We start from the raw sequence: 20,020 nt of genomic DNA, 5'->3' as shown, positions 1-20,020 counted from the left end.
TTTCAAACTTCTACAGATACGTTCTTAAACGCCACGCGACTGCAGAGGAGGGCTGGGGCGCCTGGCGCAGCTGGGAGTGTGGCCCTGGCGACCCCAGCCGGCGCAGAAGAATTGCGCGGGGCTCTGGCTGCCTGTGATCGCGGCGCCTTGTAGACTCCAGGTGAGGCCGGAGCGCGCCGACCCGCCCGTACGGCCCAATCTGAGAAGCCGTCCGAGCCTTTAACGTCTCCAAACTCGGGGCAGCTGCAGACCTCTCGTGTCCCCCTATGCTGAGCGCCATGGACCCCGTCAGCGGTTGGAGCCGTGGCCGAGGTGAGATCACTTCCAACCTAGGGCGCTGGCAAAAACTGAGGCCACGCAAGGCCAATTCGATTTCCTCAGGCTTTCAGCCGCGCTTCCACAGCGGGTGCTGCGCGCCGAGCATGGTGCAGCGCGGTAGCGGGATAGCTCAGGTGCGAAAGAGGCAGAGGCTCCGGGGCGGCCCGCCTCGGCCCCGCCCAGGAGTGCCCGGTGCGGCGCCTTAGTGGGCCGGCGAGACATCAGTCAGGCGTCGGGGGCGGAACCCTGGTGGGCCCGCCCCCTGGCCGGGATATAATATCCAGCCCGGTCGGGCAGTTGCCGCCGGGCGACAGTGCGCGCCTGAGCGGGGGTGAGTTTGGGGTCCGCGTGGCAGGGGCAGCAGCAGCTGTAGCTGTCCCGCGACGGAGGGCGGCGGATACGCCGGGAGGTGGAGAGGGAGGTTGGGCGGCGGGATGGAGGACACCCGAGCTTGCTTGTGCTCCGGGTGCTCTAACTCCCCAAGGATTTGCTTCCAACTTTTACCTTCTTACCAAGCCGAGCCCGAGCTCGTAAAGTCCACATTCCCCCACACCCCCGTCCTTATCGGCTCTCAGCTTTATTGTTGTTTTTATTCATCTCTAGAACATGGACTGCGCCAGCCTCTGGCTAGTGCTGCTGCTGCCGGTGGTAGCTGCGCTGGACTTCAGGTACCACCACCAGCAAGAGATGGAAGCATTTTTGAAGAAGGTTGCCCAAGACTACAGTTCTATCACTCACTTACACAGTATCGGGAAATCTGTAGAAGGTAGGGTCCGTCTCGTGTACTTTCCCAACCCCCTAGTCCTCATTTTCATTCATTAAATACGACTTAGTTTCCTGTCCTGTTTCCATGAAACTACTTAGAGCGGCTCCAAGCGGATTTATCACTGCCTTGCGTGTTGGTTGTTTTCTGTTTTTGTGTGTTGTGTTGCTTTTTGTCAGAGGAAGAGTAAGAAGACCTGAGTTTTACTAAACATCTCGGCTGTCATTCGGTGTCATTGAGAGCTTTGCGTTAATGGCGTTGTCTTTGGATCTTGCAGACATTGGTTTCCTGGGATGTGTATTTTAGCTTTTGGTTACTAAATAAACTTCTGCCCAGAGAGTCTGTTTATCCATCTCAGGTTTCCCGTTTTGTTGACTTCTTTAAATATGATTCAGGCTGTTAGTATCATGTCTTCAAGTCTTTTCTAAACTAAAATAGTGTAGTTTTGTTGGTGAAACTTCTTTGCCATGTCTAATTAGCCCCATGGCTTAATGTTGTGCAAAAAAAGTGGCTCTGGTGCTGATTAAAAAGCTGTTTTTAAAGTTATCCATTTGAATAAGACAATTGCTGGATGGTAAGTGTATGGTAACCATGATTGGTACTGCTCCTAGCATTTTTGCATTCATCATTTAATTGCTTTATTGTTTTAAGTTAGAAACTGTATATTAAATATAGATATATAACATGTGAAGTAATTCTCACTTTAGAAGATGGAGAAATTGAATCATAGAGAAATTAAGTATTTTGCTCGAGATTACCCTGGCAGTGAATTTTATAACCTGTGTTGGCACTCAGATCATTCTTCTTCAAGGCTTAGACATTTGGGGGGCAAGGCCAGTGATTTTACCTGATACTGTTATTTCTTAATCTTGTATTGGTACCCCCAAAGAGGTTACCAGATAACTTAATGCTTGTTATAAGCTTTGTCAAATTTATACAGTTTGGATCGCAACTCTTTATGTGTTCCAGCCCCACCCGGATTTTAGCTGAGTTTTTCAGCCAGTTGGGAGTCTCTTAGTTATCACATTCTTAAATAATTATTTCTTAAAAACCAGGTTCTTATTTTAAAAATATTATATATCTGCTTATGTGCAATGCAACATAAAAAATCCTGGCATTATATGTGTAATACCATCTTTGTTTTTAGACAACATTGCTAAAGAGTTGGTGCCAAAATTATTCTATATTGCTCTATTATCCAAAGTTATAGAGGTTGGATGTATCTTGAATCATATCTTGAATCAGTACATGTATTCAACCTTTCAAAATCATTTTCCCCTGGGGCTAGAGAAGGGCAATTTTAAAAGATCTAAGAATACTAATTATATTAATAAAGGAAATACAGAACACAGCTAACTTGAGTTATTGTTCAGTCATCACTTAAACCACAAGATGATGTGAATGTTAATTTTAGGTACTAAAGGATTTGTTAAGTTTTTATTTTTAACACGAAGTGCTTGTGAAAGAAAATGGGGAACTCTCCTTAAGGTTGCCCAGCTATTTTGATCTCTGCATGCTACCAGACCACAATAAAAATGAAAGCCAGCAGGCTTAATTTTTTTTTAACCTTGTGGTTAAAAGTCAGATTTCATGTAAAAAATAAAATGTGTTGAGTATGTCCTGAATAATTGCTCTGATAAGATAAACAAAACCCCAAATCTGCTTTTAGGTTCTGAGCAATAGGTAAAACTGCACACTAGTAACTGGGTGTCAGTTGCCAAAGTATCCTCCTAGCATGTTTGTTGGCACTCTTTTCACTAGGTGGACAGTTTTCTCTGGCCTTCCTGCCCTGATGCAAGACAAGTGTGCTTAGTGAACAGGATTTACCATGTGTAATTGCTTTTTCTTTTTTTATTATGCATGTGAGCAACCTACCCAGAAGGAAAAGTAGTATTCCTACCTCACCAAATACATTTTTTAGTTTTTGTAAATGCATATCACATATATTTTCATTGCCGTAATCATGGATTCTATTCTGCTTCCACCCCCACCCCAGTTGACATTGTTTCAAGGCATATTTCCATGAATTGAGAGGTCTACAGGTGTGGATTGGTTGCTATGATAAATCAAGTATTTTACCCTCGATTATATGAATTTCTTAGTCATTTATTCTTTGAGGCATCTGTATAGTTTCTGATGGTCTCTTGTTATAAACAATGACGCTAAAAAACCACTGATACATGCTATACATACATAATGGCCTTCTATCATAATTGGCGATTTTTTTTCCAGTTTTGAATTTTGAAATGTTTGAAACCTACACAAAAGCTGAACACATATGTGCCCTTCATCCATGATAGAAAGACCGTATTTCAGTTGAGCCCTTTGGAGGAAAACCCACTATCTAACATCAGAATAAAGAAAATCTTAGTGGTGTTCCTGTTGTGGCACAGTGGAAAAGAATCCAACTAGTAGCCATGAGGTTGCGGGTTCTATTCTTGGCCTCGCTCAGTGGGTTAAGGATCCGGTGTTGCCGTGTGAGCTGTAGTGTAGGTCGCAGATGCGGCTTGGATCCTGAGTTGCTATGGCTGTGGGCTAGGCTGGCAGCTGTAGCTCTGATTTGCCCCTGAGGGGAAGCCATGTGAAACAAGCAAAAAGGTGTGCCATTTGTTCCCTGCCATCAGGTACCCTCCCTTTAAAATACAAATGTATTGGAGTTCCCATCGTGGCTCAGTGGAAACGAATCCAACTAGGAACCATGAGGTTGCAGGTTCAATACCTGGCCTCGCTCGGTGGGTTAAGGATCTGGCATTGACATGAGCTGTGGTGTAGGATGGCAGCAACAGGTCTGATTAGACCCCTAGTCTGGGAACCTCCATATGCCACGGGTGTGGCCCTAAAAGACAAAAAAAAAAAAAAAAATAGAAAATTAAAAATAAGATAAAATACAAATGTATTTATTGCAGATTCCCCAGATTGTCTCTCCACATCCTCTCAAATTAGTTCTAAGAACATTTTAAAGGAGATTTCCTCCATCTCTGTTTTAAGAATCTTGTTTTTTCACGTGCTAAATCTCACCTTAATCTGAATAAGGAAGGTTCCAAAGGGTAAGGATTAGATAATAAAATCTGTTATAATTTCCATGTATTTGGTGTTTCAATACATTATGCCAACATTAACAACCCAAAGTAGGAATTAGCCTCATTTACAGAATGGGTTCAGTGAGGCACGCAGAAGTTAACTTGCTAAAGATCATACAGCTGATGAGTGTTAGAGGGAGGATTCAAACTCAGATCTACGTCTCTCAAAAGCACATCTCTTAAGTAGCAAGCAGTGTGACACAGATGTGAGCAGTCACATGGAGATTGAGGTAGTTAGTGGAGGTTTTCAGAGTCATGTGTTGGGCATATTTGAACCAAAAGTAAAGCTTTTGCCAAGGATCCCACACACTAGCCAGTAGCCACTTGGCTATTGAGCAGTTGAAATGTGACCAGGCCAAAAAAGGGACTTTGAAGATTCAAAACAAAAAAAAAAGTAAAATAGTCCATTAATAATTTCATATTGATTCCTATTGAAATAGTTGTAATATTTTAGATATATAAGCCAAATAAATATATTAAAATTAATTTCACTTGTTTTTAACCTTTGTTCATGTGGTTGTGGTAACGAAACCATTTTAAATTACATATATGACTTGCATTATGTCTTGATTAGGCTGTGCTGATTGAGACAGAAATTTGTTTCTAGCAAATTTTTCTGAGCACAAAAGGAATTCAAGTTCATTTAGAAAATTTGGAAGATACAACAAAGCACCAAGGAGAAAATTAAATCTTACCTTCCAAAGGAAACGTTTGGTAGACTCTAAGTCTATTTGTCCTGTTTTGTTCCTTTCCTCTCTCCCACTGAGCCAAATACCTTGCTTATCCACACAAACATGTTTCTAAACCTTGATTTTCAATGCCTGCTTTGTGTCCTATCAATGGATATACCATTGTTTCTTTAACTTATACACCCCACCCTAATACAACATTAAGTGTATTTTACTATTTTTCTGGCACTTTACATATATGCTTCATTTAATCACTCTAATGATGTTATGAAATACCATCCTTATCCTCCAATTTACATGTGAAGAACTGAGATTGAGTGAATCATTCATGATTAGTAAATAATAGATGGATGATTGGAACCAAAGTCTGGCGAACATTTAGTTTGTTTCTAAACTTTACCTGTTACAAAAAAAAAAAAAAAAAAAAAAAGCCACAGTGAACATCTTTGTAGCCGAAACAGCACAGTTGTCAGAGCACAGGCTTTGGAACTGCATCACCCCAATTCAAATTCTAGATCCTCTGCTGAATTTATTGCCATTCAGTGTGACCATAGGTTGTTAGAGTAATTCCTGACCCATACACATAGTAAGTACTACAAAAGAGCTATTGATTAGGGGCCCATCACCTGCTATTGGGGATACTTTTCCAAAAAAAGAAATCACTGGGTCTTAAGCAGTTTAACCTATTTGATAACATGTAACCAAACTACCTTCCAAAAAGTGTGTATTGATTTATAATCCCACGAGACATGTATGCTAAGAAAACAACTCTTCCAAATCTTATTCCAGTCGTCATGGGGCATCAGTGGTTTGAAAGATTACTGTAATATTTGTCAAAGGGTAAAAAGTTTCAGTCATACAGGATAAATATGTCCTAGAGACCTAGTATATAGCAAATTGCCTAGAGTTAATATCATTTGCTTTAAAATTTGCTGAGTGTAGATATTATGATAGCTGTTATAATGATGATGAAAGATTATAGTAGCATAAATTTGTCCTTGTTTTTAAAGTATGAGAGAATTTATTTCTCTTGTATTTTCTCCAAAGACTCTTCATCTTCACATACTTATTCAACAGATATTTATTGAATTCCTCTGCCAGGAGTCTTGGTAAAATTTCAGATGCTCAAAATCTCCCTAGAATTGGCTTAGATTCCTGCCTCACAAAGGCAGGTACTGTGTTCACGTACACAGATCTTCATTGCCCACTACACTTGATGGGGTAGACTGTGGCTGGCAATTTATTCTCAGAAAAGAATATCAGATAGAAGATTTTGCTACAACATTCAGTTTTCTGTCACCTTTTTCAGTGTGATCAGACAGCCAGTTTATTGAAGATCCTGTATGAAATGATTTTCATGATGTCAATGTTGACATATTGATGACCAAATATCAAGAAACCCACTAGGAATTTCAGCTGCAATATACCTTTGTGATTTAAAGTTACATTGAGGAGTTCCCGTCGTGGCGCAGTGGTTAACGAATCCAACTAGGAACCATGAGGTTGCGGGTTCGGTCCCTGCCCTTGCTCAGTGGGTTAACCATCCGGCGTTGCAGTGAGCTGTGGTGTAGGCTGCAGACGCGGCTCGGATCCCGCGTTGCTGTGGCTCTGGCATAGGCCAGTGGCTACAGCTCTGATTCGACCCCTAGCCTGGGAACTTCCATATGCTGCGGGAGCGACCCAAGAAATGGCAAAAAGACAAACAAACGAACAAACAAAAAATAATAATAACGAGAGCCAACATTAAGTGAATTTTACTATTTTTCTGGTACTTTACATATATGCTTCATCACCCTAACGATGTTATGAAATACCATCCTTATCCTCCAATTTACATGTGAAGAATTGAGATTGAGTGAATCATCCATGATTAGTAAATAATAGATGGATGATTGGAACCAAAGTCTGTCTTGGGCTGAGTAATGAATGCCGAAACCTCTTTGCTGTAGAGAAGTGTCTACGGTTCCTTTTTCTCCGTTCTTGTCCCTTTCTCCCTCCCCCACACATCCTGCCCCACCCCTTGCCCCGACCCCTGTGACTCTGAAAAAGCTAAAGAGCATCCTCTATCATCCAAGAAAAGTTCTGTCCAGAATATTTTTTATGTGCTGAGTGATCTCTGAAATTCCTTGACCCTTCTTTGGTATTTAACAGTTTCATCCAAAGCAGTGTGATTTCCGTATTTTGGTGTAGACCTTTTTTTTTTTTTTTTTTTTTTTTTTTAATGTATACTGAAACTGTTTCATTATGAGGCAAAAGGAGAAGGCTGAGATTCTGGTTTGCACACTTTCTGGACCCCCACCACCAAAATGCCATCTCCGGAGTTGAGAGGTGGTTCTCATCAAGAGCAGTACCGCCCCCTAGGGGGAATTTTGGAAATTGAAGGGAAGTTTATGCCAAAACTGTCTTTGGAGGCGGGGGGGGGGAACCCTGCTGATGCATCCTCCTGTACTTGTTAACAAGGCACAGAATACTCCTGCATAGTGAACTGTGTCCCGTACATTTTCTAATGCCTTCCATAGCAAAAGACCAGCCTACAGCTAGTTATCTGAGCCTTACAATTAGTTATCTGAGCCTCAAACTAAATTCTGTTTCATGTACAAACACAAAATACTTTTTCCCACAATTTTAATATGGACTGAATTGCCAGGAATGTAACTTATAGGTACATTGAGGGAAAATTCAATTTTGTCTTTCTCTGAAAGCGATTGAGATACTTCACATTCCTAAAATCCTGATGCCAGTGACCACACAACTGAATCAGTCTGCATTTGTGATAAATGTTTTCGCCATGCATCTCAAGGATTGATAGAAACATCTTTTTCATTGTGTCTTTTAGGGGATGCTGCTCAAGTTTTAACATACTGATACCATATTTTATTGTAACTTTCTTTTTGTTTCTTTTTTATATAAAGTTTGAACTTTATAGCAATCTTTTTAAAATGTATATGTAAATGTTATTTTCCGTGAATTTTAGGCCAACATGGTTAAAGAGAAATTGCAAAATATTGCATGTGAAAAAAAGAGGCATGGAGGTTATGAACAATTGGTTATGAACAATTGGTCTAAAATCAGATGCATAAGGAGCCCCTTCCAACTTATGTAACACGTATCCAAAAAGTGTTTTGTTTCTGTTCTTAATCAATGAACGTGTGTGTCTGGAGGCAACAGTGTGGTGATGAGCAGTATTTAGAGTTGAGGGGTAACTGCCATTAGCCTTGTTTCCTTCCTTTAGTTTGTGCATTTAGAGTGTCCCTTTCTCTAAGAGCACAAAGTCAGAAATAGAGTTACCATATGATCCTGCAGTCCCACTCCTGGGCCTATATATCCAGGCAAAACTCAAATTTGAAAAGATATATGCATCCCTATGTTCATAGCAGCACTATTTACCATAGCCAAGACAGCAACCTAAATGTCCATCAACAGATGAATGGATAAAGATGTGGTACACATACACACACACACACACTAGACTACTACTCAGCCAAAAGAAAGGAAAGAAATAATACCATTTTCAGCATCCTGGATGGACCTAGAGATTATCATACTAAGTGAAATAAGTCAAATACAAACATCATATATTGCTTTACATGGAATCTTAAAAAAATGATACAAACTTATTTACAAAACAGAAATAGACCTACAGACCATAGAAGGCAAACGTATGGTTACCAAAGGGGAAAGGGGGAGGGGGAATAAATTAGGGGGAAAAGAGTACAAAGTAAAGATAAGAATCTTAAAAAAGTTTTAAAAGATTATTTCAGATACCATCATGCTTTGGGATGAGGGGAAAGAGATGAAATCAGAACTTCCTGTCTAGAGGTTTAAAACAATTGGTATTCTCCTTAGCTTTGTAGCAATTCAATGCAATATAAGATAGTCGTTTGCTGAGAGGTTAGGAAATCTAATTTGAGTTTGTGTTCAAATAAAACAGAAGTTGCATGTTAAAAATGTTGTCTCCTCTGATTTGCAAGGACAGCTGCACATCAGATGCTGAAAAAGGGCACGTTTTCTGGTCTGTGACCCTTCACATATGTAACTCTGTCAAAAGCTCAACTGGAGATTTAGTCTCCACGGCATCACAAAAATGCCGCCAGCTTCAAACAAGTTGCCTTCAAGCTGGCTCCGCAGACTTATCCGGAACTTCCCCAGGGCCGAAGATAACAGCCTTCGTGGTGGGGTATAAAGGCATTAACGACAGGGTAAAAACCCTTCAAATATGTAAGCCCTGTCACAGAGTCTAAGAGAAAAAAGCAAACCTTCTATTTGCATCAATAAAGACCTTTCAGTTAGTTGCTCACTCCGTTTTTAAATTTTCTCTGAGGAAATGAGAACCACATTTAGGGAGCACAACTGAAGTCATATTAACCGCCAGTTATCCGAATACATAACTCGGCCTCCTTTCCAGCCGAGGATGAGGGTCCATTATGAGTACAGCCAGGTAAAATTTAGCACAACGTCATGTTTTTACAGCAGGAATGGATATGAGAGACAGTTGGTCACTTATTCAGTGGTTGAGACTTAGTTCAAAATGTCACCTCCTCCTGGAAGCCTTTTTCTAGTTGCCAGGGCAGAATTAGACTCTCCTGAAACTCCTCGTGCTGAGCATCTTTGAAAAACTGTCTGCGCTGCACCTGGAGGGCAGGGACCAGGTTTTGCTCATTTTTGTCTTTTGTTGCTGTTTATTTGTATTCTTTTTTAAATTTAAGCATAGTGGACTTAGAATATTGTGTTAGTTTCAGATGCACAGCAAAGTGACTCAGATATATATGTGTGTGTATGTATTTCAAATTCTTTCCCATTATAGGTTGTTACAGGATGGAGAATATAGTTCCCTGTGGCGTACAGTCAATTCTTTTTTTTTTTTTTTTTTGCCTTTTCTAGGGCCACTCCCACAGCATATGGAGGTTCCCAGGCTAGGGGTCTAATCGGAGCCGTAGCCACCGGCCTACGCCAGAGCCACAGCAATGCGGGATCCGAGCCGCGTCTGCAACCTACACCACAGCTCACAGCAACACCAGATCCTTAATCCGCTGAGCAAGGCCAGGGATCAAACCCGCAACCTCATGGTTCTTAGTTGGATTCGTTAACCACTGCGCCACAACGGGAACTCCAGTCAATTCTTGTTTTTTATGCATCGTGGTGGGAATCTGTCAATCCCCTGCTCCTAATATATCCCCCTCCTTTCCCCTTTGGTAATGTAAGTTTATGTTCTATGTCTATGAGTTTATATTTGTTCATCTTTGTATCCTAGGCCCAAGGATATGCTGACTTCTAAAAATTTATTGACGTGTAGTTGGTTTACAATGTTAATTTCTGCTGCACAGCAATGTGATTCCGGTAGACATGTACACATAGCTGTTCCCATATAGGTTATCACAGAATGTAGAGCAAACTTCCCCAGATTACACAGCAGGACCCTGTTGGCCATCCATTCCATATATTATGGTATGCATATGCCATCTCAAGCTCCCAATCCTTCCTCCCCCTTCACCCCCACACACTTTCCCTTTGGTAACTGTCAATTGGCTTTCAACGTCTGTGATTCTGTTTCTGTTCTGCACATAAGTTCATTTGTATCCTTTTTTGAGATGCCACATATAAGTGATACCGTATTTGTCTTTGTCAGATTTACATCGCTTAATATGATAATCTCTAGGTCCATCCATGTTGCTGCAAATGGCATTATTTCTTTTCTTTTTGGCCATGCCTGCAGCATGTGGAAGTTCCTGGGCCAGGGATCGAACCCACAGCAACCTGAGCCACTGCAGTGATAAAGCCGATTTCTTAACCTGCTGCTCCACAGAGGCAGTATTTCATTTTTTTAGTGGCTGAATAATATCCCATTGTATGTATGTTTTTTATCCATTCCTCTGTCAATGGACAATTAGGTTGCTTCTATGTTTTGGCTATTGTGAATAGCGCTACAATGTACAGTGAGCATGTATCTTTCCTAATCATGGTTTTCTCTGGATATATGATCAGGAAGAGGATTGGCTGGGTTGTATGGTAGTTCTATTTTTAGTTTTTTGAAGAGCCTCCATACTGTTTTCCATAGTGGTGGTTGTACCAATTTACATTCCCACCAACAGTGTAGGGCCACGTATGCGCTAATTAAATGTGACTGGCATGGGAGTTCCTGTCATGGCTCAGCGGTTAACGAACCCAGCTAGCATCCATGAGGACGCAGGTTCGATCCCTGGCCTCACTCAGTAGGGTTAAGGGTCCAGCGTTGCTGAGAGCTTGTGGTGTAGGTCACAGACATGGCTCGGATCCCACATTGCTGTGGCTCTGGTGTAGGCCAGCAGCTACAATTCTGACTGGACCCCTAGCCTGGGAACCTCCATATGCTACAGGTGCGGCCCTAAAAAAAAAAAAAAAAAAAAAAAAAAAAAAAAAAAGTGACTGGCACTCTGCGGGTCATAGCTAATGAGTTTTCGTGCATAGGGAAGGAAACACTGATGTAAATACACTTTTATACAGTAGAGTATGTAGCATGTTCTGTATAAGTATATATGATGTAGTTTTGTATATACTCTTTTATGCATTTATATCATTACACATACTATATGCAACTTTATGTAGTTACATGTGTTGTTGTAGTACACACTTCAGTCTCTCTAGAGAAGAGAAACTGTTTTCTTGTATATTTTTTGGCTACAACATATTTTATGTTAAGTATATGATAAAGAGGTAGAGTTGGAAGCCCTCATTATGACTCAGCTCCTAGTAAGTCATCGGTGTGTAGGAGGTGTCGACAGGAAAAGCAGTGTCCTCCCGGCAGTAAAGGACATAATTGAGTTATTCACTGACACACCTCAAGTTGTTCTGTCCCCTCTCCCCCCCAAACACTAACCAAACGTGTATTAAGAGAAAAGAAAGGGAACAGAGGAAACACACACAGCCTCTCCATTAAGAAGAGTTTAAGTAAATATCCCTGGGTGTTATTTGAACAGGGCAAAAATGATTCAAGAGTCTTTTTAGAGAATGTGAAAAAGAGAAAAGGATTCTGTGATGAAGCTTTTCTCCACTCCAGGGGAAAAAAAAACAAAAAAGGTTAGATTTGGCATCCTTCAAATTTAAGGGTCTTTTTTTTCCCCTCCATACTCAGGAATGCTTTACAGATTGAAGATGTGCGAGTTGTGGAAGTTCACAGACAGACTGCTGAAGCTATGTTTACCTTTTAGTCCCTGTTAAATATTTGTGCCCTTGCTCATTGTTGGTTGCTCAGGTGAGCCCACTCATTAAAGTTCCTTTAAAGGGGGCTCTTCACACTTATGTAGACACCTGGGGACCTGTGGGGAGCACAGATCTTTTTAACATGCAGCAAATGCCACAGGAGCCTTCCCATTATTTAAAAATTAGATTTAATCACACCTTAGTAATAATAGCAAATGCATATGGAGTTAAATTTCAGATGCAGTTTGCTCCATTGAAGAACACTTTTTGTTGTTGTTGTTACTTTTAGTGAGATTATTCATCTCCGTCTCTGAGATAACATAGAGATAAGCCTAGTAGGGTTATCATTTGTTACTGGTAAATTCCTTTTTATTTATGGGAAAAACAAGGACAAATTAGGAAACAGCACATTCTAGCCTTAACAAACATATAGTTGGGCCTGGTCATCTTCTGCATTTCAGGAACGTATACTTGTAAATGTACAAAATGTGTTCCAGACTCAGCAGCACACGCTAGTTGACCATGTGGAGGTGGGAAGTGGGCAGAGGGTGCCGAGGGTGTGAGGTAGGAAGGGTTCTGCTATGTTCTATGAACAGAAACCAGGTCAGTGGAGCTGGAGCCTGGTGAGCAAGAGGAGAGCAGTATTGGGTGACATTGGAGAGACATACAGGGGACTGGAGTGCCTCATATGCCAGTTCAAACAGCGAGAGTTTGAATTCTATTCTGAGAATAATGGGAAACCATTGAAAGCTTTTATCAGAATGATGCTATCTGATGTAGGTTTGAAAAATTATGATTTGGGCTGCTGAATAGGAAGCTACAAAGGGGCAAGTGTAGAAGCAGAGAGACTAATCCACTTATGATAATCCAGGCACATGTTGATGAGAGTGATTGGGATTAAGATGCTGTTTTAGAAATGGAAGGATTAGAGATTTGCTTTGGAAGTAAAACCAATAATACTTGCTAATGGATTGGAAGAGGAGAGATCAGGGAATAATGAAAAATCCAGGGTGACCTTTAGGTTTTCATCTTGGGCAGCTGAGTGTATGAGTTATTCTTTGCCAAAAGGTGGAAAATGCTAGAAAAGGTCAAGTTTGGGTTGGAATCAGGAGCTTGGATTTTTGCCATTCGTAAGTTTGAAATGCTTAATAGACATCCAGTGGGGATGTCCAGTAGACAGGTATGTAGGTGGAGTTTAGGGGAAAGGGGAAAGTTTTGGCTGTAGAAATAAGAGAGTCATCAATATATGGATGATTTTGAAACTTCTGGGACTGATAAAATCTAAGATATAAAGCAGGCTAGAACAGAGCTAGAGGATACTACAACATTTGGAGTCTGAAGGCAACAAAAGATAAAAAAAAAAAAGTCAGCAATAAAGTAGGAGGAAGATGAAGAGCAGTGGCATAGACATCAAGGAAGGGCAGGAGTTCCCTTCATGGCTCAGCGGTTGATGAAACTGACTAGGATCCACGAGGATGTGGGTTCGATCCCTGGCCTCGCTCAGTGGGTTACGGATGTGGTGTTGCCATGAGCTGTGGTGTAGGTTACATATATGGCTTGGATCTCTGTGCCTATGGCATAGGCCAGCAGCTGTATCTCCAGTTTGACCCCTAACCTGGAAACCTCCATATGCTGTAAATGCAGCCCTAAAAAGCAAAAAAAAAAAAAAAAGGAAGAGAAGCAGTTCAAGAAGGAGGCCATTTTGGGGTTCGATGACCACATTCTAGTGAATTGCTAGAAGGATTCATGTCTTGGAAGGGCTCATAAGTTGATAAAGTCATACTTGAAACCAAGACTTATTAAGCAAAGGACACAAATGCAGGCACAGCAGGATAATGATTCACAGAGGCAAAGAGTAGAGAGGTCTTGTTCTCTTGAGGATCCCATGGTTGCAGACTTCCCTCCAGCTGGGAACTGTACCCACCCCAGGGAAGTCCACTGAAGTCTTGGAGGTCCAGGGTTGTTTTTGTTTTTGGGGGTTTTGTCTTTTTACCATTTTCTTGGGCTGCTTCCGTGGCATATGGAGGTTCCCAGGCTAGGGGTCCATCGGAGCTGTAGCCCCTGGCCTACACCAGAGCCACAGCAACGCGGGATCCGAGCCACGTCTGCAACCCACACCACAGCTCACGGCAACGCTGGATCCTTAACCCACTGAGCAGGGTCAGGGATCGAACCCACAACCTCGTGGTTCCTAGTCAGATTTGTTAACCACTGAGCCACAACGGGAACTCCTGGTCCTGGGTTCTTCGCAGGAGCTAGTCACATGACTTTCGTGATCAGACAGGTGCAGACCCACACTGGGTACCAGGTGCCCATCATGAATCTTCATGTTTACTTTAAACAATGCTTTCAAGCTGGTACATACTGACCCTCTATCTTTCCAGTACCCAACAGCATCATTAATTTGTGAACACTGAAGGAGTTTAAGTTTAGTGCAGTTTGGTTAAGGGTCATGACGAAGAGTGCAGGTGGTCCCAGAGATAAGCAAGAAGGGAGTGAAACAGACCACCTGTGTCAGCTCTTCCCTCATGGAGGTCATGGTTCACCACGCTGTATGCAGCTCTATGTGAAGACTGAGAGCCATAAAGTTAAGTGCTTTGTTCCCAAAGTAGCATTAAAGTCAATTTTTCTCTAGACAGAGTCATTCAATTTATTCAGTAAACGTGTGTTGAATGCCTAATATTAATTTGTGGCATGTGCTGGCCTAAAAAATGAGGTAAAGGAGTTCCCTGGTGGCCTAGAGGTGAAGAATTTGGGGGGTTATCGCTGTTGTGGCTCAGGTTGGATCCCTTGCCTGGGAACCTCCACATACCACAGGTGCAGCAAAAAAAAAAAGTTACTAAAAATACAGAGGTAAAGATTCAAACATGGCCCCTGCTCAGATGGAGTTGATCAGAGGGGTGAGCGTGAGGGAAGAGACATCCTAATAAATGCAGATGGAATTCACCCTGGAGGAGTAGGTGGCGGAGGACCTGAAGGACGGAATTCCGCCAGGTGAAAGGGGAAGGCAAAGCAATAAATAGCATGTTCAAAGGCCTGCTGGTAAAGGAGCATATGGACCTTGTGGAGCAAAAGAAGTTGCGTGTGTTACTATATATGGAATGGATGGGTAACGAGGACCACTGTGAATAAAGCACAGGGAAATCTACTCCCTCCTGTGTAATAACCTATATGGGAAAAGAATCTGGAAAAGGTATGGATATGTGTATAACTGATTTGCTCTGCTGTATACCTGAAACTAAACTTTGTAGGGTTTTTTGTTTGTTTGCCTTTTCCTTGGCATATGGAGGTTCCCAGGCTAGGGGTCTAATCGGAGCTGCAGCCGCTGGCCTACACCAGAGCCACAGCAACGCAGGATCCGAGCCGCATCTGCAACCCACACCACAGCTCACATCAACGCCGGATCCTTAACCCACTGAGCAAGGCCAGGGATCGAACCCGCAACCTCATAGTTCCTAGTTGGATTCGTTAACCACTGAGCCACGACAGGAACTCCCTGGAACTAAACTTTGTAAGTCGACTATACTCCAGTGAAAAAGAAAAAGAGTGTGGCTGGAGAAGAGAGGCTGAAAGTGTGAGAGGAACCAAGATGGGCAGATGATGGAAGGCCTTGCCCACCTTGTAAAGGACTCGATGCTTCATTCAAAAGGATTCATCCTAGGGAGTCCTGCCTGAAGGGAAAGGGACAAATTTGTTTTCTTTCTCTTTTTTCTTTCCTTTCTTTTTTTTTTTTTTTTAAAGGGCTGCACCTGCGGCATATGGAAATTCCCTGGCCAGGGGTTGAATTGGAGCTACAGCTGCCAGCCACAGCAACTCAGTATCCAAACTGCATCTGTGACCTACACCACAACTCCGGGCAATGCCAGATCCTTAACCCACTGAGTGAGACCAGAGATCAAACCCGCATCCTCAGGCATACTAGTCGGGTTCTAAACCCACTGAGCCACAAGGGGAACCCCCAAATTTATTTTCTTGATTGGAAAATTCCTGATTATTTTACAATTCATTTTGCACTACAATAGAGATTCCCTTTAAGAAATAAGGTGGAATAGCCATTTCTGAAAGAAAACAAAACACAAGCACTCCAAGGTGAATAAACCAGAGCCCTGACAAAAGGTAATTCAATGTTAAATCTTTAAAAACAGTAGATCATTAAGAACTCTCAGTGTGAAGACTTCTGATTTAAATACACAGAACAGTTTGGGTCAGATCATTCACTTAAACCTTTAAAGATCATTTTATTTATCCCTTGGCACATAGAGGTTCCCAGGTCCCAGGCTAACGGTCCAGTTGGAGCTGTAGCCACTGGCCTATAGCACAGCCATAACAACACCAAATCTGAGCCACATCTGCACCCTACACCACAGGCCATGGCAGTGCCGTATCCTTTGCCCACTGAGCGAGGCCAGGGATCGAACCTGAGTCCTCATGGATGCTAGTTAGATTCGTTTCTGCTGAGCCACAATGGGAACTCCCAAGATCATTTATTTTTACATACAACTTATTAGAAACATTTCGATTATTTATGGCACATAATATCTTTTCTTTTTGCCCTTACACAAAAAGAAATGATTTTTTAAACAGATATTTTGTAGACAATTTTTGTGTGTGCCAAACTTACACAGAAACTGAAATATTAATGAAATCAAGAATTCAGAGAGAAATGCCAGAGTATCTAGAAACAGATACTTAAATTTTTTCCCCAGCTGCATTGAGATATAATTGGCATGTAACATTGTGTAAGTTTAAAGTATATGATATGGAGTTCCTCTTGTGGCTCAGCAGCTTAATAAGCCAACATACTGTCCGAGAGCACACAGGTTCGATCCCTAGTCTTGCTCAGCAGCTGCAGCATAGGTCACAAACAAAGCTCGCATCTGGTGTGGTGTGGCCTGGCTGTGGCTGTGGCATAGGCTGGCAGCTGCAGCTCCGATATGACCACTAGCCCAGGAACTTCGATATGCTACAGGTGCAGCCCTAAAAATAAAAATAAAATATATGATGTGATGATTTGATACACATGTATGGTAAGATGATTACCATTAAAATTTTAGATAAAACACCCTTCTCCTCACATAATTACGATTTTGTTGTGGTGGTGGTGGTGAGAACATTTAAGTCTATTAGCAACTTTATAATGCAGTGTTTTTTTAAAAATTTTTATTATAGTTGATTTACAATGTTGTGTCAATTTCTGCTGTACAGCAAAGTGACCCAGCCATACAGAAATATACATTCTTTTTCTCATATTATCCTCCATTATGCTCCATCACAAGTGACTAGATATAGTTCCCTGTGCTATACAGCAGGATCTCATTGCTTATCCACTACAAATGCGATAGTTTGCCTCTACTAACCCCAAACTCCCAGTCCATCCCACTCTCTCCCCCTCCCCCTTGGCAACCACACATCTGTTCTCCATGTCCATGAGTTTGTTTCTTTTCTGCTGATAGGCTCATTTGCGCCATATATTAGATTCCAGATATAAGCGATATCATATGGCATTTGTCTTTCTCTTTCTGACTTCACTTAGTATGAGAGTTTCTAGTTCCATCCATTTTGCTGAAAATGGCATTATTTTGTTCTTTTTTATGGCTGAGTAGTATTCCATTACATACATGTACTACATCTTCTTAGTCCATTCATCTGTCTATGGACATTGAGGTTGCTTCCGTGTCTTGGCTATTGTGAATAGTGCTGCCATGAACACATGGGTGCATGTATCTTTTTCAGTGAAAATTTTGTTTGGATATATGCCCAGGAGTAGGATTGTTGGGTCATGTGGTAGTTCTATATTTAGTTTTCTGAGATACCTCTGTACTGTTTTCCATAGCAGTTATAATACAGTATGGTTAACTCTGGTCATTATACCGGGTACTAGATTCTCAGCACTTAGAACTAGAAGTTTGTACCCCTTGATCACCATCTCCCCATTTCTCCCACTCCCCAGCCCTGGAAACCACCAATCTACTCTGTTTCTATGAGTTCAGGTTTTTTAGGTCCACGTCTTAGTGATATCCTAGCTCTATATTAATTCACCTAGCGTGATGCCCTCATTTCATCCATGCGATTGCAAATGGCAAGATTTCCTTCTTTGTCATGCTTAAATAATACTCATTATAAGTACATATCACATTTTCTTTGTTCATTCATCCATCTGAGGACGTTTAGGTTGTCTGCATGTTTTGGCTCGTGTGAAAAATGCTGCAATGAACATGACATGGGTGCGATAGCTTTTGGAGATACTGACTTCACTTCCTTCAGACATATACCCAGAAGTGGGATTGCAGCATCATATGGTAGTTAGAGTTTGGATTTTCTTGAAGAACCTTCGTACTGTTTTCTTATAGTGACTGTACCAATTCACATTCCTGCCAACAGTAAAGATAGAAACAGATCCTTTCTATTTTAAAACAATGTTGGAGTATTAATATTATGAAGTACAGTTGACCCTTGGATGACACGAGTTTGAACTGGGCAGGTCCACTTATAGGTGGAGTTTTTTCAATAGTAAACATTACCAAGCTACACGATCCCCAGTTGGTTGAATCCTCTGATGTGGAAGCACGGATACAAAGGGCCAACTAAATCATACTTTTGACTGCTCAGGCTTGGCACCCCTGCCACCCACCCCCCAACACCACGTTGTTTATGTGTCAGCTGTACAACCACGTGAATTGTTCAGGTGGTACATAGCAGCACCGAGAGGGGACTTAACCTTGGTCTCATTTTCTCAGGTAAGCTATTGAATAGGAGCAGCAAGGATGGGAAAATGAATGAATTGCAGCTGCTGTTTGCTGAGTACCTGTTATTTGCCATGTACTATGCTAGGACCTTTACACACATTCCTCATTTAAGCTACAGAAAAACTCTCATAGGTTATTTTTTTAATAAAATTTAATTGGGAGTTCCCATTGTGGCTCAGTGGTTAATGAATCCGACTAGGAACCATAAGGAGTCAGGTTCGATCCCTGGCCTCGCTCAGTGGGTTAAGGATTGGGCGTTGCCATGAGCTGTGGTGTAGGTCGCAGATGTGGCCTGGATCTGGTGTTGCTGTGGCTCTGGAGTAGGCCGGCAGCTGCAGCTCCAATTGGACCCCTAGCCTGGGAACCTCCATATGCCGCAGGAGCGGCCCTAGAAAAGGCAAAAAGACAAAAATAAATAATTAATTAATTAAATAAAATTTAATTGGGGTAGAGTTGACTTACAATGTTGCGTTTTAGTTTCAGGTGTACAGCAAAGTGAATCAGCCATAAATATACATATACATCCACTCATTCAGATTCTTTCCCTATGTAGCCTATCACAGAGTATTGAATAGTTGTCCTGGGGAAAACTCTAAGTTATTTACAACCCTTTTTTAGAGCTGAAAACAAATAGATTTCATAGGTGCAGAAATTGATGATTTAAAACTCTGTCTTGGTAACTGACAGATTTGGGTGATTAACCCAAGTGTCTTAGAGATTCATGTCTGTATTCCTTGAACAATGATTTATTGCCCTCCTGTAGTCTACCAGAATCTACATGGGAGGTTGCAGAGCACCTGGACCTTTCTCTTCAGGAGCCAGGGCTGCGGCCTTAAACTCAGCCACCTTCATGAGCGAAGCATCATAACAGGTCTGTGAACATTCAAAGGCCTGGTGTCCAGGGTACTTGGGAAAGTCCTTATCAGGGAAGCTGATAATTGAACAAAGCTTTGACTGTTCCCAGGTGGACGGGCGAGGGGTAGGAATTCCTGGTGAAGGGACTGGGAAAACAGACGGGAGCTAAGGAGCCCGGTGAGATTGTGTTGCAAGTAGCAGCTGGGACACGGACCACTGAGGAGCTGGGACTGCCTGGTACTCGGTCAAGGATAAAGAGTTGAAAGTGTAGTTCCCGTTGTGGCTCTGTGGTTAACAAATCTGACTAGCATCCATGAGGATGCAGGTTTGATCCCTGACCTCCCTCAGTGGCTTAGGGATCCAGTGTTGCCTTGAGCCATGGTACAGGTTGCA

The 20,020-nt window shown here is 41.9% G+C and overlaps 1 protein-coding gene across 1 annotated transcript in view; it reads left to right on the top strand.

Annotated features, from left to right (window-relative positions):
• CPM (carboxypeptidase M) overlaps positions 576–20,020 on the top strand; it is a 94,269-nt gene continuing 74,824 nt past the window's right edge. Inside the window, exons 1-2 of the mRNA XM_021091972.1 lie at positions 576–649; positions 922–1,084. Of these exons, the coding sequence (XP_020947631.1) occupies positions 925–1,084 (160 nt within the window). The 5' untranslated portion in view covers positions 576–649; positions 922–924. The remainder of the gene's footprint in view (positions 650–921; positions 1,085–20,020) is intronic.

This window comes from Sus scrofa, chromosome 5 (assembly GCF_000003025.6).
Source record: "Sus scrofa isolate TJ Tabasco breed Duroc chromosome 5, Sscrofa11.1, whole genome shotgun sequence".
NCBI lineage: Eukaryota > Metazoa > Chordata > Mammalia > Artiodactyla > Suidae > Sus > Sus scrofa.
This window is presented reverse-complemented; position numbering and strand designations above follow the sequence as displayed.